The 27,336-nt window shown below is 38.5% G+C and overlaps 1 protein-coding gene across 5 annotated transcripts; it reads left to right on the forward strand.

Moving 5' to 3' along the window:
• The first annotated feature begins 2,008 nt into the window (after nucleotides 1-2,008).
• LOC141906695 (transmembrane protein 245-like) lies at nucleotides 2,009-27,336 on the forward strand. Of its 5 annotated transcripts, XM_074795982.1 has the most exons (17): nucleotides 2,009-2,543; nucleotides 4,346-4,571; nucleotides 5,037-5,384; nucleotides 8,055-8,090; nucleotides 9,927-10,075; nucleotides 11,418-11,599; nucleotides 11,995-12,085; nucleotides 12,504-12,614; nucleotides 12,996-13,166; nucleotides 13,821-13,943; nucleotides 14,898-15,135; nucleotides 15,649-15,823; nucleotides 16,220-16,374; nucleotides 16,787-16,835; nucleotides 18,574-18,603; nucleotides 20,923-21,021; nucleotides 25,481-27,336. In XM_074795982.1, the coding sequence occupies exons 1-17, from the start codon at nucleotides 2,031-2,033 to the stop codon at nucleotides 25,500-25,502; spliced, it is 2,718 nt and encodes a 905-aa protein (XP_074652083.1). In that variant the 5' UTR covers nucleotides 2,009-2,030; the 3' UTR covers nucleotides 25,503-27,336. The 5 variants fall into 5 exon arrangements, with proteins under 5 accessions (XP_074652083.1, XP_074652086.1, XP_074652084.1 ...); XM_074795985.1 differs by lacking the exon at nucleotides 20,923-21,021; XM_074795983.1 differs by lacking the exon at nucleotides 18,574-18,603.

The following is a 27,336-nucleotide window of genomic DNA, read 5'->3' on the forward strand; positions in this document are numbered from 1 at the left end:
AGTAAAGTTTTTTCCGTTTCATCAGTTTTAGTGCTGACTTGTCACCTCAGGTCCCGAGAAGCTCTGCAAAATGGCGCGAGCTGCCGTGTGAGGTCTCGCTTCAAAATTATTGTTTTATGGTAACTTAAGATTAACTCTATCTATGGTTAGCAATTTATAATAAACTTATTACGATATAAAGGTTATAAAAAGTAAAGTTTTTTCCATTTCATCAGTTTTAGTGCAGACCTGTCACCACAGGTCCCGAGAAACTCTGCAAAATGGCGCGAGCTGCCGTGTGAGGTCTCGCTTCAAAATTATTGTTTTATAGTAACTTAAGATTAATTCTATCCATGATTAGCAATTTATATTATACTCTTTACTATAGAGAGACCATAAAAATTAATGTTTTCCTTCATTTCATCAGTTTTAATGCAGACCTGTCACCACAGGTCTCGAGAAGCTCTGCAAAATGGCGCGCGTTGCCGTGTGAGGTCTCGCTTCAAAATTATTGTTTTATAGTAACTTAAGATTAACTATATCCATGGTTAGCAATCTATATTATATTCATTACTATAAAGATACCATAAAAAGTAAAGTTTTTTCCATTTCATCAGTTTTAATGCAGACCTGTCACCACAGGTCCCGAGAAGCTCTGCAAAATGGCGCGAGCTGCCGTGTGAGGTCTCGCTTCAAAATTATTGTTTTATGGTAACTTAAGATTAACTCTATCTATGGTTAGCAATTTATATTATACTTATTACTATATAAAGGTTATAAAAAGTAAAGTTTTTTCCATTTCATCAGTTTTAGTGCAGACTTGTCACAACAAGTCCCGAGAAGCTCTGCAAAATGGCGCGAGCTGCCGTGTGAGGTCTCGCTTCAAAATTATTGTTTTATAGTAACTTAAGATTAACTCTATCTATGGTTAGCAATTTATATTATACTTATTACTATATAAAGGTTATAAAAAGTAAAGTTTTTTCCATTTCATCAGTTTTAGTGCAGACTTGTCACAAGTCCAGAGAAGCTCTGCAAAATGGCGCGAGCTGCCGTGTGAGGTCTCGCTTCAAAATTATTGTTTTATAGTAACTTAAGATTAACTCTAACCATGGTTAGCAATCTTTATTATATTCATTACTATAAAGAGACCATAAAAAATGAAGTTTTTTCCATTTCATCAGTTTTAATGCAGACCTGTCACCACAGGTCCCGAGAAGCTCTGTAAAATGGCGCGAGCTGCCGTGTGAGGTAGCGCTTCAAAATTATTGTTTTATAGTAACTTAAGATTAACTATATCCATGGTTAGCAATCTATATTATATTCATTACTATAAAGATACCATAAAAAGTAAAGTTTTTTCTATTTTATCAGTTTTAATGCAGACCTGTCACCACAGGTCCCGAGAAGCTCTGCAAAATGGCGCGAGTTGCCGTGTGAGGTCTCGCTTCAAAATTATTGTTTTATAGTAACTTAAGATTAATTCTATTTATGGTTAGCAATCTTTATTATATTCATTACTATAAAGAGACCATAAAAATTAATGTTTTCCTTCATTTCATCAGTTTTAATGCAGACCTGTCACAGTGGTGTTTTATAGTAACTTAAAATTAACTCTATCTTTGGTTAGCAATTGATATTATACTCATTACTATAAAGATATACTATAAAGAGACCATAAAAATGAAATTGCAATTGCAAATTGAAATTTGCACAGCGTATTGTTGAGTTTACCAAGGAAAACTCGTGTTATATAAAGAAATTTATATCCAAATTCAATTTGCACAGTAGGGCTCAAGTGTTGATTTTAATATAAAATATTCATTTTAGAATTCACAATCATTGTTTTTTATTTCCTGACGGTGTTTAGTATAACCCGTGAGTTCATGACGGTGTCTGACGGTCTTCCTGACGGTGTCTGACGGTTCCTGGCGGTTCCTGACGGTGTCTGACGGTGTTTAGTATGACCACAATTAGCGCTATCCCAGTCGGGATTCCGCCGCAAGTGACGTCACTGGGGATGCCAGCTGTCAAAATTTCGAAACCAAACGATGGCTTCTCCGACCTACGAATATCTGCGCTCCCCGTTCAGCAACGTGTTTCAAATTCTACCCGAAGGACATGACAAGGCATTGAAACAAGCGTTCTACAACACGGCCGCGTTGCTGTTCGTCATCATCGTCGGCGGGGCGGTGGTCGCCGTCTATTTCGTTTTACACCCGTTCATCCAGCCGTTGCTGTGGGCCGTGCTGTGCGGTACGTTTCTGCATCCGTTCAAAAACACGTTGACCGGCGTCGTGAAAACCTGGCTGCAAGGACTGAAGGGCAGACGCACACCGTTAGTCGTCGGAACGGCTTTGATCCCCGTGCAAATCGTCGATCGGGTAACTGAACGAATCGGCTCGGCGATTTTCAATAATTTGAAGCTGATCGGAGTGTTGAGTATCGGTTTGCCGACCGTTTACATACTTTACTATTTCGGGCCGTTGCAGACGATATTCCACGGGTTTCAAGCTTTCGGATATTTCTTGTATCAATTAGTCGGATACTTCAGTACGATATGGGTAAGTTAGAGATTCTTGCTTTCTTCAACTTATGTCCATAAGACAGCTTTCGATTCTAATTGTATTCTGGCTTGAGCATAGAAGTACGATATGGATAACTTAGATAGATATTTGAAGATTCGACTGCTGCAGTTTAGGTCTCAAACAATGGCCACTTTCGATTTTGAACGTATTCCGGCTTTGAGCAAGTCAGTTTAATCCTTAGTTATCAATGCTTTGAATCACAAGAACTAATATCAGCAAATACATGTATATAGATTGTTGCATATAGAAAAAGAAATATAAATACACACACAAAAATTGACAATTAACTACTGTCTGTCACACCTACTCTCCGTGCGACGTTTTGGTCCGTAATTTCGTTAATAATCGGTTTATCTACCTTTATTATGCATCAATTTGTTCAGTGAGGAATTTGCATTCAGAAATAAACAACAATTTTCACTTAAGTTGTTTTTGTTTTCATTTATGAGCGATAGTTTACTCAGCATACGCTCGCGTAATGCTGAAAAATCGGCTCTGCGGACGCTCGGAAACGTTACAGTGACGTCATCACCTGCTCATTAGCATATCAAAATACAGTAGGTGGCGCCACGTGACGGGCCATAAAAGCCGTTTTTCAGCATTACGCGAGCGTATGCTAGGTAAACTATCGCTGATAGAAGAAAACACAAACAAATTTCTGCCAGTTCATGATTTATTTCTGAATGCAAATTCCTTACTGAACAAATTGATGCATAATATTTACAGATCAACTGATTATTAACGAAATTACGGACCGTAACGTCGCACGAAGAGCATGTGTGACAGACAGTAGTCAACAAGTTACAAGGAGTTATCAGGCTAAGCAGGTCCTCCCTCCCGAGTAGTATGCAAGTTGAAATAATAATCAATAACTAACTGGGTAACCTCTGTATCCCCCTTACCATAGAACATTTCAGTACTAAGACTAAACTTTTGGGGTCAGTTGTTCGAAAGTTGGTTTGAGTTAACCAATGGATAGTTATCTTTAACCAACTTTTGAGCAACTGGCCCCAGGTCGCTATCAAGGAAGTCAAAAGATGAAACGTCAGATTGATTTGAATATAGGAGTCAGAAAGCGAATTAATGTGAGTTTGATTTAGGTTGTTATGATGTATTATTTAGTACGGTCCAAAATAGAAAATAACGATGGGTTGCAATTAATGTGACACTGTTTACATACTGATAAATCATCATGAATTGTGGAAGATGTGATACTGTACTACTTTAGGCCTACTCTAATGCTCAAATGTGTTGGTTTTACCATGGACTCTAAAACGAAAGTCCATGGTTTTAGGTTTTACCAATTACCTACTAAGATAGACCCTATAGGTTAAGTTTGCATCACGCATACCAGTAGCCTACATAATCCTAATCCAGCAACTAGCAGCATATGGTAGCTCCAAGTTGCGATACAACACAATGCGCTAAGAATGAAAAGAGTCTGAAATGTTTCCTTGAGCTAATAATTAGGCCTATTTGAAATTTCAACTACCCCTAGCCTATATCCTGTATAGTCATCTTTGGTAATACTACGGTTATAACAAAATTATGCAGTCCAGAATAAGGGTACTTATCGAAGAATAATAATATGTGATACCAAATCAATGGTGATATATAGCATAAAAACAGTTAAACAAACTAAACAACTTCCATTAGTGGAGCAAATTAGGGGTACTTATGAAAAACACCAAATTAAATATACATAGTTGAAAATTTGAATAAAATTTGTGACAATTGATGAGTAAAAATTACATACTCTTTTCCTTACTTTTTTGAAGGTGCTGACACTAATCATCGGTTACGTACTGATTGTGATATTCTATTGGACGCCGAAATCCAGTCCGATATTGAAGTATCTCGCCGTGCCTGTTTGGATAGCAGCTATGTTACAGATAGCCGGGCTCGCCGGACCGCTGCGAGTACCTTTGTTCATAGCCGTGATATCGATGTTGGTCATCGGATGCATCGCCAGCATAAGAGAAGCCAGGAGAAAACAAGTTCCAGGTTTGTAGCAATTGAAAATGCGACCAATTGCCAATTTTTGGCAGGTTCTATATCATGTTGCTGCGGCGAATTTACTTCAATATCATCAAAAACGTGGTATTCAAGGACAAAAACGTCATTCAGTAAATTATTGCCGCAGCTTTCGCCGCTGCAGTAGCCTCAGTTCCTACGCCACTGAATACTCAAGAATTTCAAATAGGAAGATGTTGATTTCTGTACGGAAGTTTGAAGTTTTGGGTGTTTCTAATTTATTCTAAGCTAATGGTTTCGAATCCCACTATAACCGTGTTTGTGTAGCAGTCGAAAAAGAGTCAGGGCTTATTGAGGAGTAGTAGGCAGGGTGGATGTGGGTGGCTTGAGGAGTAAGAGGCAGGGTGGATGCGGGTGGCTTGAGGAGTAATAGGCAGAGTGGATGCAGGTGGCTTGAGGGCTCATAAGATTGATTAAGGATGAACTATTTTCTAGGTCAACCACCGATATCGGCTTGGGCGATTATAACCGGTGACTCAACTTCGGCAACAACGCCGACCTCGGAGGATGAAGATGCAGTGGCGCCGTCTACCAGCGCCAACGAAAACAATGATTCGACTTTGAAAGATACAACGACAGACGCCACCGGAGGAGAGAACAAAAACAAAGAATCGTCATCGTCGAAGAAGAAGACGACGATGAAAGCGAAAAAAATGCGGACACTCAGCGACAGTTGTTTCATCGCTTTGTTTTGGGCGCTGATTCTCGTGAGGATCTGGATTCATTTCTGGGTGATAAAACTGCTGCCTATTTTACTGGCCATACTTTTCATCAAGAAATTAGGTGAGTTGTTATGAGTATCTTGGTATGAAGGGCACGTGATATGGACTACGGGGGTACGGGAAATATTAATTAGGGCCTAATGATGATAAACTTCGACATTCGTAAAAGCGCCTACTTCATTGTTACCAATGTTCACCGGTGCATGGATGGGCTCAGTTGTTACAGGTTGTAAGATCATTTGAACAGACATTTTTTAAGCGCTCGTTTGGAATTGTTGAAATTGGGAATGTTTCTGAGGTTATCGTCCAAAGGGATACCGCTATTACACAGAAGTGTCCACCAAAACTCTTGGGTTTGTACGGAATATGAGACAACTATCTACTGTAAATGGAATAAATGAGCAAAATGGTACATAAATAGGCAACAAGTTTTGAGATACTGAGGAGCTAATCCATGCAAGCACTTATAAACTGTAACAATGAGTTTATGGTCGATGCACTGGTGTATAGCGCTATAAAGGGATAGGCCTATGGGCGTTTGCATGTTTTACTGTGGAGTGGGCAAGGGCCAGAGCTGGAAATTTTATCGTGTGGCCCCCTGTCCGCTGATGCCACTCTTGTTATATTTTCAGATGCATTTGCAATCAATCATTCTTAAAGAGCTTTGGAAGAATCCCTTCTTTCACTGATTGTGTTTCCTAATGCTCTCTATCAATCTCTCACTCTCAAACGCACATTAAGGGCTGAACATCTTTGAAGCACCACCCTCATCCTCTCACTCTATACATGCCTGTCAGGTTTCTTTTTGTATAAAAAAAAATCTGAAATGGAAAACATTCGCCGATTCTTATTTTCCGATAGGGCCTGGTGATATTGTGGCTAATTTCACAGTATGAATGTAGTTTGTACTAGATATAATTTTCAGATTTGTTTAACTTAAACCACATCGTTTGGACTGTTGACTAGCATCTATCATCATTTCGCCTGTTAATGGCTGTTCTTCTTAGAAATAATGTATCTGCACAAAGTGTGTGGAACTTTTCTATCGACAGGTGACACGCATTAAAACGTTTCTTTCGGCTAATTGGTAGCTTTCATAACCCACAACGAAACCTATAGCCTACGAGAGATATCGCACAATAATTCTGCCAAAGATGTAAAGTTCTTGAGTTGGAGTATATTTGAGCAATGTTTCGGCTAATGACTATTTGCCATCATCAGGCGTACTGATGATGGCTTATAGTCCTTAGCCGAAACGTTGCTCTGATATTGGCTGAATCATTGTGGGATTTCTCTCGTATAGCCTATTCATCCGACATGCATATTGTGTATTTTCTTGCGTATAAGATTAAAGCAAATATTGGGCATTTTGCTTGCGAGTTACTTGGTAAAAAAGACGCATAGCATGGTTGTTGCTCTGGAGAAAATTATCGGACGTATGTATTAATTACGGCAGTGGAATTGATGGAATGTACAGCAGCGTTATCTACGTGTATAACGTATGCCTTCTCATCTTTCCTTTTATTATTCTATGAAATGTGTTGAATGTGGTGCGCGGCTGTTGGCCTAGTGAATGATTTTCATATCACGTATCCTTGTCCGACATCCCAAGACATTCTTCTGAATACACATTGGCTATCGGGATATTGTCCCATTCGTGAAAAGTGCATACACTAATAAACAAGGTTCAATCAGCCTTCGATTTCAATTTTTGAGATCGCAAGAAAGTTGGGGAATTTTGGAAAAAAGAGTTATCTAGTTCATTTTCAACCCTTTAATTGCATCTACACCATAGTGTGGTTTATAAATCGGCGATTGACTTTGCTATTACACCGCACTGGTAATTATTTTTAACTCTAATGAAAGAGAGCTTTAGGATAAGAAGAGATTGATAACTAGTGATACACCGCGCATTGGTATAGATGCACTAAAGCAGTATGCCGATACACTGGGATGGAATTTTTTTTTCCTAAATTTTCTCCAGCACTTTAGGGTATTGATTAGTGAGCACTGCAAGGGTTCCCTTTCAGTTTGATTAGTGAGCACTGCAAGGGTTCCCTTTCAGTTTGTCTTCACCAAAGTGCGGTGTATAGACTGGTAATGGACTTTGTTTATTCACCACGTCATGGTGTATTGATGTAACTAGTAACTAGTTTTGTCTTTAACCCTTTCAGTGCATCTACACCACAGTGCGGTGAATAATCGGTGATGGATTTTGCTAGGACACAGCACTGCGGTGTATTGGTGTTATTAGTAATTATTTTTTATCTCTATGGAAAGATGGCAGCACCTGCCAAACATTGTGAAATATTAGTAACTAATGATACTCTGCTCCGCGGTGTAGACGCACTGTAGTGTATTCCCGTTATTCAATAGACTAGGTCAAAATTTTCAAATTACCTCCAGCACTATAGGGTATTAATTAGTGAGCACTGAAACAGTTAATGAAAGATGGCAGTACCTGTCAAACATAGTGTTAACTTACTATACACCGCACTTTGGTGTAGGCGCACTTTAGTAGTATGTCTGTCATGCAAGACAGTGGGGTAGAATTTTTTTGAATTTTCAAATCATCCCCAGCACCTTTGGGTATGAATTAGTCAGCAATGAACAAGTTAAGTCATAAGAAGCAAGGGATTCGTGTAGTATGCATTGCTGTGGACCTCATCGCATTACCCTATACGAAAACATCATCTACTTTCCTTTCTTAAATCGGATTTCTGAATTTCAGTCCATCACGTCCTGGATTTATATGCATCTCGGTCAGGTATCTATACGTTCATGTGCTCAGTAGTGCATGGACATGAAACTAACACAGGGCTACGAAGATCCTTGGTGAATAGATAGTCCTACGCTGAAAATTCTTACAAGAAATAGCAGCAATAACAAGTTTATTGAACTGAAAACGCAAAGCTTCAACTATCAACTAATACTGTGGCAGATACATGGTCTGGACACTCCCTTAAAATTTTGAAGATTTTTCAAAACAAACGCCAAAATTCACAATTTCAATTGTCATTTTGAAACTTCAGATGTAGTGCACATCGACTCACACAGAACCCCTTCTATAATGATGCATACTATGTATCGATGTATATAGGTCTAAACATTACTATAACAGTTTTTATGACATCATACATAGATTGAAAAAAAATGTTACAATCAACAATAGCAGCTGGCACAATACACTGCTTATTATAAAAAATTCAGAGATTAGTCTTCATGAATTTTTCGTAGTTTGTCGCGGATGTATTATGCGGCGTATTGGTCATAGTCTACTTTCATTAGTGTGCGGCCAGCGTTAGGCAACGGCTGAAACGTTATATTGTTTCGTTTTTCTTAAAATATTATTACGTTATTGAATTTTCAGTGTGGGACTTTCCATTTTCTGGGATATTCGGAAATCATCGCTTTAAATTTCTCTCGACTAAAGACGTTTCCTAAACGAAGTACCCGCTTTGTGCTATGAAGTTCAAAACGTCAGTTAATAAGAGAAATCCCACAATAACGAAGCCAAGATTGAAAAATTCTATATCAGAATGATTATATTTGAGGAGCGACATTTCGGCTAACAACTGTTAGCCATCATCAGGCGTACTGAGTACTCAGAATTTTTCAATCTTGGCTTCTTTATTGTGGGATTTCTCTAGTTATCATCATACATGGATCATACACGGATATTGTGTATCTTCTCGTCTTAACGTTAGTTAATTCAACAGAAAATGAAACATTATTACCCAAGAAGCATGAAGAATGTATTAAGCTTTCATTGTCAGTGCTTTTCTCCCGATTAACAATACGGTTTATAGGCCTAAATTTAAATCGACTGACTTCATCTGAGTTATTGCTTTATTTCAGCACTGTTGACTTAACACGTTCGCTGCCGACTACGGAATTTCCCTTTCTGTTACCAATGCCACTATGAATCACGATCGATGAAAACTATATCTGTGTCGTATGACGATAATATAGAGAGAATCCCACAATAATAACGAGAGACCAAGTCTGAAAATGTTTTCTAGAGCTAGTAGTTTATTCGATTATATTAATGTATTCCTGACTATATTCTAATAGTCATCATCAGGAATATTGTATTCCTGACTATATTCTGATAGTCCCCCATCTTCAGGAATATTGTATTCCTGAAGATGTCTGTTAGAATGTAGTCGAAATGTTGAATAAACTACTGGCTCTAGGAAACATTTTAGGACTTTGTCTCTCATTATTATTGCGGGATTCTCTCTATGTTGCCACTACGAATATATTCGTAGCTGATTCTTCCTATTTACAGTTACTGATATTTGCACTCAGGCACACGGGAATGACACAGTTCCTGATTGGCTGGCAATGTGAACAAACTTCATTCACATCGCTCATTGGTTGATTTCAAGCGAAGGCTGACTATGTTACAGCTCCAGTGTCGACCTACGAGTATATTTGTAAGGCAATTGAGGACGGCACCTTAGTATCAAGCTGGCAGCGAACGCATTAGAAAAGCTACCACAATTAAAAATTATTTTTTGCAATCACAATTATCAAAGATTTATATGCTTGAAAATTATCTAATTCAATTACAACAATCGAAGATTTATTTATACTGCAGGTTCTCAGATCGGAGGATGGGAATTTCTGAAACAACGATTGGACATTTGTTACAAAATGCTGCAGGACTGGGCGGGTGAACGAAAAGAAGCGATTTGCCCGGCGCCGGTTCGAGGTTTTACTCGTATGGTCATTACCGGTGATCGAAAGGTAAATCCGATACGTCGGACCAGGCGCGAGTTAGATTTTAGCACAGGACAAATGATTACGTTTGAATTGCCACTAGTTCTGGAAATAAGCCACTTCGCTTTGTTTAAACATTGTTTAGTATCGAGTGAGTGGTTTACATGACGCACTCTCAAATTAGTTGCAAAATCTAACCAGTTTCCAAAATTTGGCTCGGACCTGGTCCAATTATTTTTGGGGGGGCCAAATTTGGGCTTGACCCATTGTGCCGCACATTTTTAGAAACATGAGAAAGCACTGCCTCTGATGGGAGTTGAGATATCTAGTGGCAAGGTGGATATAGAAAAAATCAGAACATCATACAAAATAAAGAATTAACCAGTAATCCCCAGTTCCTAACTTTGCTTTATTCTTCTAAACCTATAGTAGGATTTGATAATACAACCTTACCCCCTAAAATTTCAATTATATATAGTTAGCTACAGTAACACATTTTTGAGACCCTCTGTACAACGGTACGATTGGAGAGACATGTTCATAACAACGCGTCGATTCAACAATTCAGACGTTCTTGTCAGCAACTCTTCGGAAGATCTTTACGATCATATAATTGTAGTTATTAACTTGTTGCCATAATTGAAACTTCTTGTTGGATACGTACTCTTTAGTATATCTTTATCATCATATTGCGTTTTGCTCTTTACTTATGCGAAACCGTTAGATATGCCCAGAGTATTACTGCATTTGTTTGAGCGCTTTTGCGGGGAAAAAAACATTTACATTAACTTCTCATGGCCTTTGTCCGATAATGCAGAGTATGGATTTTTCAAGAAAAAAGAATGGTAGGACAAAGAGGAAAGAAATTAAAAAGAACAATTTTATAATAGGCATTTTAAAATGGAAAGGAATAGGAAAAATATGAAAATTTTCTTTTTGATTATTTGAGTATTTTTCACATAAAACCTCGGAAGGACTGCGGGAAGAAAATTTCGGGAGTGAAAATCATGACGAAAGTCGCAAATGATGCGGAATTTGCAGCGATAAATAACTTGTTGCAAATCGTGGGATTGAAAATCAAGACATACATAACAAAAAGAGATTATTTATTTTTGAAAAATCGGCACTGAGTGTTGCTGCAGCTCGAGGTTCCCATCATCGCTATCATATTTCGACGAATTTTCCTTATTAGAATCACTGAAAAACCTGGACATGGTCAGCACTGTCATTATACGTCTAAACCATTGTAATGTAATGTGTATTTCATCATGTGCACATACAAAATGTATAATAATTTATTGATATAGGCATATTGCTTCCCACAATTTCATGAATTCATTCATATATTAAGTAATTTTATTGAATACAGATTGTCAGTTTTCTGGAAGATTCGATGGATGCCGTGATGAGTATCGCCGTGATTTTAATCGTCCTGTTCGGTTCGATTACGTTCTGTTTGTTCATGGTCGTTCAGACGAATCACGAGAGCATGCACCTCGTGACCGTTACCAGCAACGTGCTCAATAAAACTCTTCATCCGGAACTCAGCCAGTAAGTATCACGAATAATGCGGATTTCAATCTGCATCTGGAACCGCCATTTTTTTATCCCTATCATTGTGTCTACACTGCAGTGCGGTGTATAAAATTGTTGATGGACTTCGCTAGTATGCTACATGATGGTGTATTGATGTTATAAGTAATTAGTTTTTACCTCTACTGTAAGATTGCAGCATCCATGAACAAAGCGAAATGTTAGCAACTAATGATACACCGCGCCATAGTGTAGACGCACTAAAGCGTTGTGCCCTGGAAGATAAAAAAATCGGACAGATAGTGATAAGTATCAAGTGCATCCAAGGTCTTAAGACATCAGTCATTGTAGTTTGTTGGTCTGTTTTGCACTGTCTGCATGTACCGGTATTCATGTTAGTACTTCATTTTCAGATGGTTTCCAAAAGGAGAAGAGTTGGAGAAGGCCCTGGACAGCATGGTGAATAATGCTTATATACACGGAAGAGAATGGATTACGTCGAAGGTGAGAGGCAATATTGAATGAAGGCCCTATGAAATGGAATTTGCAAAGTTTATAAAAAGTTTTAATCCCTCAAGCTTCGAAACATTTCTTATAATTTCCGAGATATGGCTCCGTAATGAAGACATCATGCTGATAAAACCAGATTCAAACAATTTCTGAAAGCCAAAGATTCAAACAATTTCTGAAAGCCATGATAGAGATCATAGATATACCTGTTAGTCATAGTTCGTCATCTGTAAGGAGATTTTTCCATCTCTAAAAAAGTAATCAGAGAACTTTTTCACATGAAAATTTGCCCATATGTGCTGTCCTATTGCAGATTTCTGGGGTTTAGGCTACATGGGCACAGCCATTCTGCATCACTTTCTTGCGAAGCTTATTCCAGGTTTTATCGGTAGGGTTGTTAAATGATTTGCAGGTCCACCAGTTGCTAAATGGTGATAAACATAAAAACAACGAGGACGCAGAAAAGCTGCAGAAACAAGTGCTTCAAATCTGGGATAAGTTATACCATCTTTGGTTAGCCAGGGTAGGTCTACTTAACTGATGATTGAATACTAACACAGGGCCAAGGCCGTTTATTGGCCCCAAATATCTGAAAGCTACTGCGACTGGACTCGAGGCTCTTCACGCCAGAGTCGGACATAATGCCACGTTTTCGTGTGTCGTAGTTTCTGTAATTTTGATTTTTCCGCCGCAAGGTTGTTGGCCCTATGCACAAGCCCCAATCTAGAGGACCAGGAGTCTGGTTTTCATCTGACTTCCTTCCTTCTGCCTGTCAGGCCTACGAGGAGTTTCCACTCCCAACGGCATAGCCCCCAGGTCTTTGATGAAGTAGTACACAAGCAACAACTTAGCAGACTCGCAGTAACAGCTACGAATCGTTGAAAATTGTTCCTTCTTCTTTCAGGGAAATTCAGCAACGGCTAACCTCGTGATGAGTACGCGCCCGGATGTGTTTCGGTCGCCTTTAGCGATGACGAATTGGACGGGAATCTTCGATCTCGTACAAAGTACCGGTCTTTTCAAATACACGGATATAATGGCGTTTTGTCAAGAAAATATCGGTGTTTTCATGTCAGTGAGTATAAAATCAGAATGAGTCATCCAAGTGTCTTTAGGAATCAACTTGTTTTTAGAATTGGGGGAGGGGTGCTGAATAGTGAAATAGCATGGTATTTCCATATATATATTGACTCCTATGCATATTCTGTATCCACGAAATCATTTCATGTTCCATGATTGTGGTGAGTTCAAGGTCATTAGTTTCTGTATACTTTCACCAGGGTGTGTTGAATATTGAAATTCTCAGATTTTCAAGCATTTCACCAAGTGGCAATATTGTCTGTGGACCCCTAGTTCTATTCAGATTGGTATCTATGGATATTTTAGTAACACAATTAATTGCAAGGCCATAGCTCATGACATCTTCTATCGTTGTAGTGAGTATCAAGGCCATTGGTTTCTGTATATGTACACCCGGGGGTATTGAGTGGTGATAACATGTTATGTCCATACATATTGGGAACTATTACATGCTTTGAAACCAAAATAAAAACTGTAGCTTACCACATATTCTATGATTGTGGTGAGTTTCAAAGTCATTCATTTCTGTCTATGTCCATCAGAGGGTAGCGAGTATTTAAATAACTAGATTGTCAAGCTATTTACCCAGTGAGCATGATGTCCCGGGACCCCTTGTCCTTTAATTACTATGTTATGTTTTCTATTGTAGGTTTTGGAATCTATCTGGGTTGTGCTGAGTGGCAATATCAGCCTTGTGATAAACATTGCAACTGCTATATTGTCAGTTGTATTCGGAGGCGGAACTGCGATTCTTAACTTTGTCATTTCATCTGTAAGTGTAGTGCTAGAAGGAGGATCATGCCGAAGTCTCAAGTTTAGTTACTTAGTCTTCGGTAATAACTCATATAGGTCACCACAGCGACGATCACTATGTTCATTCCTTATCCATCTGAAAACTTATACTTAGTAAATTAAATTGGTGATATACCAATTTGGAACTACTGCCTCTTGGAATAACAGATTTATCAAATTTCTCTTCTTAACCTTTTCAGTGCTGCATAATCAATACACGAACGTGCTAAAGATGACTTGAAAATGTTTATACCCCAAAAAGATTCTACCCCAGTGTGTTGATTAACGGGCATACTTCTAGTGCCTCTATACCATGGTGCTGTGCATCGTTAGTTACTAATATTTCGCTATGTTTGACAGGTGTTGCCTTTTTTCAATAGAGATAAAACTTATTACTAATAACATCAATACTTTGCGATGCGGTGTGCTAGCAAAGTAATTGCACTGCAGTGTAGATGCACTCAAAGGGATAAGTTGTCATGTAAACTAATTATGACTCGCAATTAACTCTAACTCCCAGCTGTAGTTAATTCCTAAACATTCTCGGCCTCAGCAGTCGACCAAACAATAACTAGAGATCCTAGTACGTGAATGTTCAAGCTCGGCGGACAGAAGGATTGATTAAAAGAAATGTCTCGAATAATTCCAGATGGTATTCATGACCACTTAATTCTAGGGATGCTAGTGCATGAATCTTCCAGCTCAGCAGTCAACAGAGTTGTAAAAAATGTCTCGAAGAATTTCAGATTGTATTCATGACTGCTTAATTCTAGGGATGCTAGTACGTGAATGTTCCATCTCGGCAGTTGTAAAAAGAATGTCTCTAATGACTTCAGATTGTATTCGTGACTGCTTAATTCTAGGGATGCTAGTGCGTGAATCTTTCAGCTCAGCAGTCGAAAGAGTTGTTCAAAAATATCTTGAATAATTTCAGATCGTATTCATGACCGCTTTATTCTATCTACTGGCATCGAGTGGCGAGCAATATAAACCGATCGCGTGGGTGATGAGTTTAAGCCCGGGCGGCGGGGGTAAAAGCGGTTTCGGACTGGCCGTCGAGAAAGCGATCAGCGGAGTTTTCATGGCATCGTTTAAGATGGCTACGTTCTACGGACTCTACACTTGGTTGACTCATACAATATTCGGAATACAGATCGTGTTTATTCCATCGGGTAAGTGTGTTGTCAACTTCTATTTTTCCAGGGCGTGGTGTACCCTTTTTTGGCCGAGTAACCTTGGAATTTTCTCCCCAAGACTTTCGTTTCGAAAATGGTGAAATTGTTAGCATACTTCATTCCTAATTTCAACAAGGGCTCACAATGCACCTAAATACATCTAATTTTTCAAAATTTTCTGTATTTATTCTATCATGTAAGTGTGTAAACTTCCTGTCTTTCCTGTTTTTTAAATCTTTTGGGAATTTGTCAGATTTTCCTCTAATTCGGAAACATGTGGGAAATTCATTTAACACTTCATGTAGCTTCGCTAGTGTTAATCTCCTAATTATTGGGCCGTGTGTCCGTAACAAACCCCTGCTGTAAATGAACGAAAGACTTGCATTGCTATAATGACATAATAACAGACTTTGATCACACAATTCTCTTGAAAAAACAAATAAATTAAATGAAATATTCTTTTTGATTTTTTGAGGTACATCATCTTGATCATTGTACTTATCATTGCAGCGCTTGCAGCGATGTTTGCTGCAGTACCGTTCCTCGGTACGTACTGGGCCGCGTTACCGGCTGTTATAGAACTCGGGCTCGTACACGGCGATTGGTTGATGGCGTTGTTGTTATTGTTATGCCATTTCCTACCGATGTCAGTCGTAGATACTGCAATATACAGCGATATTAAAGGGTTTGTCTATATCATATCACTTCTGATTACGTTATTGATGATGATGATGGTTAATATGGCGCTAATTAAGCCATGCTGCATGAAGGGCTTTACAGGTGGGTAATGCCATTGGTTGGCATTATTACCCATCTCGGACTTTGTACCAGAAATCTTGTATCGATCATCTCTCCCTGACAGATAGATTTAAGACCAGTCTCTAAGATCATCTTAGTTTTATAGACAATCCAACAACTTTATACCAGTTTTAAGGATTAAAACCTTTTTTGGACTTTTGTCACGACTGTGCAACTGGGTCCTTTACTGGTCGAGGCTGCAGATTGATCTGAATTCCTGAATACTGACAAGGAAATACTGCAGGAAAAGTGTCATCAATTCTCTTTCTTTTATACATTCTAGGGGAGGTCATCCGTATTTAACCGGTTTGTCGATTGCGGGTGGTATGTATTGTTTAGGTTTGGAAGGTGCTGTTTTCGGGCCGATATTGCTGTGCTGTTTGATCGTCCTGGTAAACTATTATGGAATGATGATGAAACAAGAAACTAGCGCTTCAGGTTCGGTGTCCTCGTTTAATTTATGAAAATATATGTGCAGTCAATTGCCTTACTCGGAAAAACTGCTGAAGTTGGTGAATTATCCTGAAATTTATATGGAACGACCTTCTATTTTTCCAATTCATAAATCAGATATTTGCAGTCCCAACGCGGTACTGAGTAAGCCAGGGGCCGGTTCCATAGTCATGGCGTAGACTTAAGCCCAGTCTAAGACCATGTTAGTTCTATAGCCAATCTAACAACAATTAAGACCAATCTTAAGACTTAAGCCCACTTTTGGACTTAAGTCTTGACTGTGGAGCTGGCCCCAGGAGTCTACTGTGTCAATAAAATTTTAAGCCAAAGGTGCCACATTTCTACTTCATCGGTCATAATGATTGTCATCTGTATGTACATATCGTTGTTGTTACAGATGTTCGACCGCGAGCAGTTGACAGGAAAGTTCAATTCAATTTGCAAAGGTAGGCCCGATTGATTCTTCTTACTTCAGTATACGTCGCGATATACCTATCCCGCTCACTTTTTAAAGTCATTGGACGAGTTGGTTTTTATTCTGATTTATATTTAATTCGAAGATTCAGAGCTCAATCTACTGACAATTAGTAATGTATAAGTATGTATATAGCGTAGCATTCCTAGAGAAACCCACCCATACATATACAACACATTTATATCCCGATCAAACTAGCCTTTAACTACAAAGCCTAACTCTGATCACATAAGATCCAACCCTATTGTCATAAGGAATCAGTAACCAGTAACCATCGAATTTTCAGTAGGGGAATTTTTGCGACATAGGTGTCCTTAAGATCATTAAGACTGATCACACCAGTCAAGCACAATCGTTAGGATCGGACGTGTTCTATTTCTAAAGGGGGGCTCAGATCGACCTTACGACGCGACTCAACTGGTCGGCGACTGGTTTTCCGGCGACTACCGCCGATCGTCGCACGATTTTCGTCGCCGATTCTAGTCGATCTGAGTCTAGCTACGACTGTCGTGCGACAGTTTTTCACGATCGGCGACTGAATCGCAGGAGTTGAACATGTTCTACTTCTACGACGCGACGGAACCAGTCGCCGACTCGTCGTCGTCGATGTGCGTGTTTCTGCGATGAGTTGCTGACTCCACAACTAATTTCAGCCAATCGGAGCGGCGGATCAAAAATGAACATGGCGACCTCATGGCCCGCCAAATATGAAGGAAAGCTCATTGTTATTGTGAGAAGAGAAACACAGCCTCCATATACTTTCCACGACATTTTTGCATGTTGATAATAAAAAACCTTTGATGAATAACCTAAAATCATGAATATTATTTGAATCACTCTAAAAATTTCAATTTTTCTCTGACAATAATTCTGCTAAATAGATGGAGAGTTTATGGAATAAAAATGGCATACATATTGTTATTTTTTATTGGGAGATATGTGCACGTAACTTTGAATGGGTCACGTGATCTACTCGTTGGGAGCCCACGACTCGGTGTATCGGTGTCGATGTGAGCGCGCTCACGTCCAGTCGTTATGACCAATAGCAACTGGTCGCCGATTATCGCTGAATTCGATCTGAGTGCAATCTACGATAGTCGCCGACAGTTGAGTCGCGTCGTAAGGTCGATCTGAGCCCGGCTTAACAACGATCGGACCGGAACGGATCTTTAGTGACCTGAGAGTACTCACAACCGACCGTAAGGTCGTAGCCAATTAACAGCAATGACGCATCACTTAATCCTTTTGCTGCATACACACGTGCACTCCCAGTGCGTATTGCATTTTCATTAAAAAAATCTGAATTTTCGACCTGAAATTGTCTCGCATGCGTTTCTTTCCTCTACGCGGGTTTGAGCTCAAAATCAACAGGTCCAACATTTCCAAAAAGGCATACGCACATCGGGTACAACCCGTATGACGTTTTCAAAATGTCATGTGCAGCAAAAGGGTTTTAAGCATTCCATTCAAAATGATCGCGGATCTTACGTGACCTGATGAGTGTAGCTGAGATCCGAATAAACGAGTCTCGGCTGAATCAGCGACTCGACCTCGCGATGTGACACTAGCGTTCTTAAGACCGAATCGCCGACGATCGGATCGGATCGGATCTTGGCGCGACCCGAGTTAGGCTTCAGTTATAGAAATACAGACTCTTTCCAACCGCCTCGATATAATTGACGTTTGATGTTGAAATGATGTGTTTTTAGGGAGTTACTATTCCCGATTCGATCTGTCAGGTAACGACGAAAATTTCGTAAGAAATTCGCTCCTTATTTTAATAAAGATCAAGCGCATGGTGTGAATCGATCGTGACCGGGGACGGCGTATAATACAAACGTATATATATATATATATATATATATATATATATATTCCTATTCAAATCAACCATAAATTTACACAACTTCGGTACCGGGAGCAAATGATTATTTGTATTTCTATATAGCGAGATACATGCGTGTACAATTGTTCACGACGTTGAGATTCAGTTTTTGCGATGTTTGTGTGTTGGAAAACCCATGGTCGTTGGTAGATGCTCTTCCAAAGCAAAGATTGCTGGCTGCCTCCAAGAATGCCTCCATAGTATCGTCGTCAATATCCGCCGTCAGTTGGACTTGTATGTTAAAATGCACGAACAGGGTGACCACTTGCCTGGAAATCAAGAATCATGGAATTTTTTCTTCTTTAAAAGAGTCGCGGAATGGTGAGGGAATTTTTTAAGAAGGCTAAAAATCAGGGAAATTTGTTATTGAGATTTCTAGGTCGTGCGTAAAATCAAACAGTTCCGTCCATATCTTATATATCTGACTGTGTTTATTGATTGGATTCTTAGCAGATCAAGTCAGAGAAAACAACCTCCATGTCAGAAAACGATTAGGAAAAAATCGGGGGAAAGCAAAAGCAAGTGAAATGAAAGTGGCCACCCTGAAGAAGCTGTTTGGTTATTTCAGTTGACTACTGAAAATGATTCGTGTCCGAGGGTAATTCTATTGAGGTTTATTTCGAAGAAAAGACTTTGATTACTGCAAATTGTTCTCGACCTAGAGAAATATTTACAGTCCCAACTTCACAGAATAAAGCGCTGTCTACTTACAGAATAAAGCGCTGTCTACTTACAGAGTAAAGCGTTGGTTACTGTTATTAGATGCCACTTCAGTATTTTCCGATATCATGGGGGCTTCATGGAGGCGACGAATCTTTCGTTAAAGGGTCTAAAAGATAGCTTTGTGGTTGATAATCATAAAACTGGATGGGAGCACACACATGAATATATAGTATATCACATATATATTCATAGCACATGTACGTATTTTTTATACCTGGTATATCGGCTTTTAGTACACGTACATAGATTTAGAGTTATCTCTATTTTTGCCCGCAAGTTATTCGTCCTCTTGAGTGCAGTGTATTTGACACCTCGACGAACGCGTCTCTATCTCTTAAGTTTTCCCCACGAATGAATATCCGATTTAACCACGTACTCCTTGTACAAAATGTATACACATCCTCACAGGTACAGAAGACTCCGCCTATAGCCATACCGGTCCCTTCAGTTATCCATTCAAATGATAAAAAGATTTTCTGTCCCTACTAGTTGTCGATGCGAAAAACTATTCAGGTATTTGTCTATACCGGTAACATTTTGCTGCTATAGGCGCAATTCTTTAGTACAGACTCATATACCTACACTTACTTAGGGTAAGTTGTTAACCACTAAGTAGGTATCTACTTAATAACAAGGGGTGATACCAATTGGTTAGATTCCTTAGAGAAATGGGTAAAAGACCCTAATCCATAGGTGTCCCATTGGGGGTCTGAGCAAAAGAAGCGAAGTTCACGAAAAATGACAGCGAAAAGCAAAAAGTGGCTGCTCTTAAACGCATCGAAATTTAGAAACTTGCTCTCTTGGAGAGGGTCCCAAATCCCCAAAAGTTGGGTTATATATTCATCCCCTCTTTGAAAAAATTCTGAACGACACTCTTGGAAATCTCATTCTCTAGGCAAATGGTATTCGAGTCTCTGACCTGTGAGGGTTAAGTATACACGGGTAGCTATATTTGATGATTTTGTTATTCTTTGAGTGTTTAGTACTACCCGTATTCATTTGCGATTATGTAGGTATAGTATCCTATTCAAACGATCAATAACCCTTTCAGTGCGTCTATACCGCAGTGCGGTGTATATATCAGTGATGCGCTTAGCTAGTACACCGCATCGTAATCAGTTTTATATCTCCATCGAAAGATGGCCCCACTTGTCTGTCAAAGGAATTGGAAAATCGATAACTAACAATACACCGCACTGTGGTGTAGACACACTAAAAAAGTAAGCCCGCTATTCAAAACACTGGGCTGGAGTCTTATGAAAATTTTCAAATTATCTCCAGCACTTTCGGGTATCAATTCGTCAGCGCTAAAAGGGTTAAAACGATTGAAATTCAGGCTGAGTCTTTAGAAAATTTTCAAATTATCTCCAGCACTTTCAGGTATCAATTCGTCAGCGCTAAAAGGGTTAAAACGATTGAAATTCAGGCTTTATAATTTTGTTCTCTTTAGCGATGCTGGAAGTAGCAATAACTGCAATAGCGGCGGCAGTGACGGCAACAACGGTAGCAATGATCCTGCAGTTGTCACGGCGGAACCGGCGTCTGCCGAGTCAGTATGCTAACAAACTGATTTGGACTGGTTTTTTCTGAAATCACGTATTTTCTTAACCGGAAACTAATCAAACAATCATCAAATTTTTTGCTTGCATTTCAACCATTGATTCAAATATTCCGAAGCATGTGTGTGATTGTGAAACTAGTCCATATACAAGGTCTCTGATCTCTTGATAGCACTAATATTGATAATTTCTAGTAGCCTAATCTCGTCCTGTTTTGTTTTTTAGTTCTTTCCCAAATTCTCCCCAATCACTATTCACTTACTCTTCAATTGTATTTCGATGATGGACTGATTGTGGACTGGTTCAGTCCATTGTTGAAACTGGTTAACCTCTCTCTCTTTCCTTAGATTCTAAGCAAAGCATGCATTATACGTACTGACACAAACCACATTTTTCCTTTTTGATAGTTTTTCGTCGCTTTCATTTACCGTAATAGCGTTTGAATTTAACAGTGTTCAGTTCTTCAAAAGATGTTTGAAGTTGATAACTGTTGTAGTGACTATTAAAACTACATTGCAATACCATGGTGTTGATAAGTCTTAAACCCACTACACGCATTTACATATTGAAGGAAAATAAGGGGAAAAAGAAACAAACAGATTAAAAGATAAAAAACAAATTTCAATTATCAAAAATTAAATCAAATCATTCATGTTTGATGAAAAAAATTTGATTTTGATCTTTTAAACAATGTATATAGTGGGTTTTAAACTGATCATCTATTCCCCACGTCAGAGTGTATGGGCTATTCTTCTACCATGCTGTTAACGTCAACCAACTTTAGAACAACTGATCCCTGCACTTTATATAAAGTTATTGTGGACTTGTTTCTTAGATAGTAAACGTTAAAACCTGGGGAACATGTACTGGCGGTGACTTTGAATCCTACAATTTTCTTTCCTTAGGTTTTAAGGATACTCTGCAAGGGCGGATATAGGATTTTTAGAAAGGGGTTGCGCCAACTTGAACGTCAAGTTAAGCGCTACTTATGAAAATGATAAATCCAGAAATGCTTTTTTCCTGCCTTAAAACAACAAAGGGGATCAGTGTTTGAGAAAATTCCTTCCAATTCCTCCCTAAAACAGTGGCGGATCCGGGGGTGTCCGCGGGGTGTGGACATTCCCCTTGAAATGTTTAAGTCCCTTAAAATTCCATCCTCAAATATTCCAGGCTGAATATTTTCTGAAGAACGATAAAAAGATTAAGATTGAACATCTGAGAAATATCAAAATTTTGTCGAATCAGGCCTGGGCCGAGCTTTTTTGAGGAGTAGTTCTATTTCAAGAAAAAGGGGCAGAGTACCTGAATAAATCATTTCAGAATGAATTACTTTTTTTCCTAAAAAAAAACATGAAAATTGTATCAAAATTTTTTCGAAAAATCTTAACCCAACTGACTTTCTGGAGGGCACTTTGATGAAATTTTAGGGGGTTTGTTCGCTAACTTGACACCCCTCTTTTCTTTGACCTTGGATTGGCTGCTGTAAAATCCGCCCTTGATCTAGATTAGTTTCTTATTGTAGTAGTTTATCTTTCTGAAGTTAAGTGTATTAGGCCCTATTTGATATTCAAATAGAACTGGATTTGGTCTTTACCTAGCTAACATGTCTTTCTTTAAAACGAGGATAGACCGATACGGTTTTAGTCCATTTCGCATTGTACGTAATAGTTGGATATTTTTCTATATTCTCTCACGCCGCGTTCAGGCAACGAACGAGTTGTCCGGATATAAGCGATCATGATCGTCGAACCATCGACCGATTACACTCGCAATACGGTCCCGAATTATAGGGTAAGACATACGTAACCTTCACAGTCTGTGTGTTCAGTATTGACCGGGCCCGTAGCCATTTAGGTCAGGCACATTTCGCGTAAGAAGAGTAGCCACCACCAGCAGTAAATAACCCGCAACCTGTTTCAATGAATAACTTAGTGCCAGTGGCATTGGAACCGTAGTAACTGCAGCAGCGCCGCAGCAATAATTTACTGAATGGCATTGTTTTTCTTTCTAGACAGTACTATTTTTTTCTTTGACAAAATTGATGTAGATTTTGAAGTGGCAATATAAGAACCTGTCAAAAATCGGCAATTGGCCGCGGCAATCAAAAATTGCTTCCAACGCGCCTGAGTACGTACGCCCTGAAGGGGATTTCAATATCATTATAAAAGTATAGATTGGTGGGTGGGGTTCGTGCCATAATAGACATACTTTATTTGGGGTAGGGGTAGAAATAGTTTGTACTTCATGTGCGGTACGGGAGTGGTTTTTCATGAACGTGATAAAATTTTCAATTCAACCTTTTCAGTGCATCTAACTGCGGTGTAGAAATCGGTAATGGACTTTGCTAGTACACCGCGCTGTGGTGTAGAAGCACTGTAGTGGTAAGCCTGTTATTCAACACACTGGGGTGGAACATTTTGAAATTTTCTATCTCAGCACTTTCGGGAATTAATTAGTCAGCACTGAAAAGGTTAATATTCGTATATTTCTAAATAATTGTTTCCAGACATCATATAATTATACATTGATTCATTGTTCCTTAAATGGGGAGGGTGTTATAGTACGTACGCTTAGGTGGGTTCTAGAAAATTTAAGATTGAAATTTTTAGCATGCATACTTTAAGCACGGCCCCTTACGTAACATGAAAGGTTGAACAGTAGTACAGTCGGTATTGTGGTACCCTGGTAATGAAACAGAAACCAGCTCACAAAGAACTAGTTCATCGGAACTGCATTGAAGTTGTTATTTGAATTGTTATGCTTTGTAAAGCGCTGTGATTAAATTCCATTTGTACGGCACTTTATAAGAAAATGAATTATTATTATTATTATATTTTGAATATGGCATACAATCGGTTACCTGGCAAATCGCAGTTACTAGAATAAATGTTCACCATTTGGTGATATAAAAGAACGGGGTTCATCTCGGTGATCCCGCTGGCTACGGACCCGGCATTCTTGTCAGTCTTGTCAGGTGATAAGTGCAAGTTACTGGTACAAGGTTGATTTCACTGTGGTCTCGGCTTTTTGAATTGAATATAATATTCAGTTGATTTAGGTGACAAATTACTTAAGTTTGTAAAAAGGTAAATATGCAGGCAGAACTGTTATTTTCTCCTAGCTTTCTGCTGCCATGCTTTTGGGCCACTATCATTGATCATATTTACAATGCTTAGCTGTTTTCATAAATTTTCGATTTTTCCTGGTGATTCTTGCTATGAATTGTTGGAAGAATGCCGTTGGTCCCACATCTCATTGGTCCCACAATTTATTTGACGTGTCATTGGTCCCACGTATCATTTAAGTCCCACGTCTCATTGGTCCCACGATCAACCTAGAACATAAAACAGGTGTGAAAATCAATACGCCAATTCAGTATGGCCCTGGTGTGATTATATGTAACTAGGAGTATGGTGCCTGGACTGGGTCCAGTACCTTGTAGATGTGGGACCAATGAGATGTGGGGCTTATGAGACGTGGAATAGATTGTGGGACCAATGAGACGTGGGACTATCCCCGAATTGTTAATCCGAGTGCTCTTTATTAAGTAAATACAATTAAGAAAATATTGGAATTTCAATTGAAAAACTCGTTAACCTTTTCTGTACCTCATTTCCAAACCTGAAATTGTGTATATTAATTACTAGGGCAGGCTGTATACAACGTGAACTGGAAAGCTCAATAACTGAAAATAAAACCCAGCTTGACTTAGATCAGTTGATTTTTGTAACCCCCCCTCCACCATTTCTGACCAAAAGTTTTTCAACTAATCTGTTATTCTGTGTGTGTTCGGTCGTTTCCTGCTGAATGTCACAATTTAGATACCAGACAAAAGGGTTAATTCTTTAGATACGAAATGTTTCGAATCACTTATTGTGAACCTGGTTCTGGCAATTATTAGTTATTGCGGTATATTCGTGAGTGTTGCTGGCAGTGCTAGAAAATACAATTGAATGATATAATCAGAATTCCACATTAAAGACGAAGAAATTAAGTCGGAAAAGGTTTCCTTAGGCTGGTAGTTTATTTGACATTTCGACTATAAACTTATAGTGATCTTCAGGAATACTGAACAAGCTAAAGAAGTTACAGTCTAAAGCAGATTTGATAAATCTGCTTTAGCTTGTGACTATGTCATACCATTCCTTAGTTTGTATCATTTTTTATTACCGGGGTACTTAAAATTACCAGTAAGTCTCTTTGTTCTGGATTGTTTCCTAATTTCTCTTGTAACTCAGTATTCCCGGAGATGACTATAAGTATATAGTCGAAACGTCGAATAAAACTACTAGCTCAAAGAAACATTTTCCGACAAAATTTTTTCGTCTTTACTGTGGAATTCTCATGTTATATTATCATCACTCTATAGTGTTTTACCAATGGTGTACAGTTGAAATTGAAGACTTTATCATCGATTTTTGACTTTTTTCCCATTAATTTTAATTACAGGGCAAACAGCACGTTTTCATAGATGACGAAAACTACTTCCAGATCTTCCCGCGCACATTTTTCGACGACGAATCAGCTGCGTCTATGAGTCATATTTCCGTGGAGAACGTAGTGTTCGGAAAGCTGTTAAATCATCAGATTCATCGAAGGTTCATTTACTTAAAATAGTTGTTACTCAAGGAAATGAAGAAGTTGATTATAAGATACAAATAATTGATAATAACTGGATTATCAGAGATGACAATTTTGTGATACTTTTATAAGCTAGAATTATAACACAAATTTACATTACGTTTTTTGATGAGATGTTGTAGAATTTGCTTACTAGGTAGCTAGGATTTCTTTGGTTTTTTGCCGATGTTTTTGTGGTCACAGTCAATTTACAGTATTAAAAATGACAGGTGTTTGTTGTTACTACTGATCACTGGGTAACATTTTTGCTTTAGTAGAAAAATGTGCATTCGTATGTTTGGTCTTACGTACCTTGAACATTGCGGTACTATCCAATTACGAAAAGATTGTGGATATACCCTGCTTCTGTGTGGAGTACTGGAAATTAGTACTGGTATTGGTTTGATTGCAAGCTTTCAAGTGGCCCAACTTTTCCCTGCTTCATTGGTGAAGAAGAAGGTCCGTTTTTCCTTCTTTTTCCAAAAGATGCCAGTCCAAAAGAGATAAATATCGCAAATCTTTTGGAATGCTTATGTTAGCGTGTTTCAGATCTCCATATCCTTGGTGCAAGTTCTTGTACTGTCACCTGGGAAGGCGATGCCAATTCCTATTTTAGTGCAACATATTTTCATGGTGAAAGAGTACCAGAAAATGATAGCTGAAGATATAGGAACATTCCTGTAGCATGGATAAAACATTATTTGTGAGAGAATTCCTCGTCATCATTTTCAGATTTTTGGCTAATAGCCATAGTTTGACCTTGCGCCAAGCCTGTCTGAAAGATGGGCATTGAACATTTGTTAGATCAGTTAGAATTGTTGCCAAGTAAACATGTTACACTTCAAGACAAGTCTAAAATATTGATATCCATAATTTATCATTTCAAGTTTAGTTGTTAGTTTATCTATATTCAGTCCAGCCATCTAACATCCCTACTTTAGCCCTACCAAAAGAAAATTTGATCCCTACTTTTTTCAAAGGGATCACTTGACAGCCTGCGATTGTAACTTGTATTTTGAGCTTTTAACTTTGTAACTATCATTTTGAGCTATGTTTTAATGCAGTGATATTATGTTTGGTCAAATGCGATGTTTATATTGCCTTTTTAATGAATATTGAAAATCCTAGGGATATATGTATTCCTACGCTTAGATGTATAGTACAATTTTATCAAATAGAAATGTAGGCATTGGTTATAGTCTAGAGCTAGCTACGGGTCATAATGGGGGCCCTGAAATTCGTTACAATTTTTCCAATTCATTCGATTCATCACTCCTCTGGGTTAAGCAGAATATTGTTTAATGCAATTTTCATGTTTGTTGAAGAAATCTTTCATGTATAATATAGGCCTAATGGTTAACCGCAGAACAAACCGCTAAGTAGGTGGGCTGAAGGATAAATGTTGAAAAGCTTTTCCGACTAAAACAGAGCCTATACCAAAGTACCTGAAAATCTTCAGAATTTTCCTGTATAAAGTCGTACTTAAACATGAGTTAGTAGTGATTTATAATACTTTATGATTATCAATATGATATCTCTGGTTCTCATTTTGTACATATCATGCCTATGTATGTATGTATCTCGAGTAATGGTGGATATTTTATACTAAGAATGAAATATTGTCTGTCATGTATTTATTAAATTATTTGTCACACTTCACAATGATAATAAATATTTAGGCTTAT

Source organism: Tubulanus polymorphus, chromosome 6, assembly GCF_964204645.1.
Source record: "Tubulanus polymorphus chromosome 6, tnTubPoly1.2, whole genome shotgun sequence".
Classification (NCBI taxonomy): Eukaryota; Metazoa; Nemertea; class Palaeonemertea; order Tubulaniformes; family Tubulanidae; genus Tubulanus; species Tubulanus polymorphus.

Bases quoted from the DNA above. Each gene is read 5' to 3' on its own strand.
- LOC141906695 (XM_074795982.1), top strand. From the start codon at position 2,031: ATGGCTTCTCCGACCTACGAATATCTGCGCTCCCCGTTCAGCAACGTG. The intron at 13,944-14,897 runs GTAAGTGTAGTG...GAATAATTTCAG, and splicing joins TTAACTTTGTCATTTCATCT to ATCGTATTCATGACCGCTTT. The intron at 16,836-18,573 runs GTAGGCCCGATT...ATGTGTTTTTAG, and splicing joins GTTCAATTCAATTTGCAAAG to GGAGTTACTATTCCCGATTC.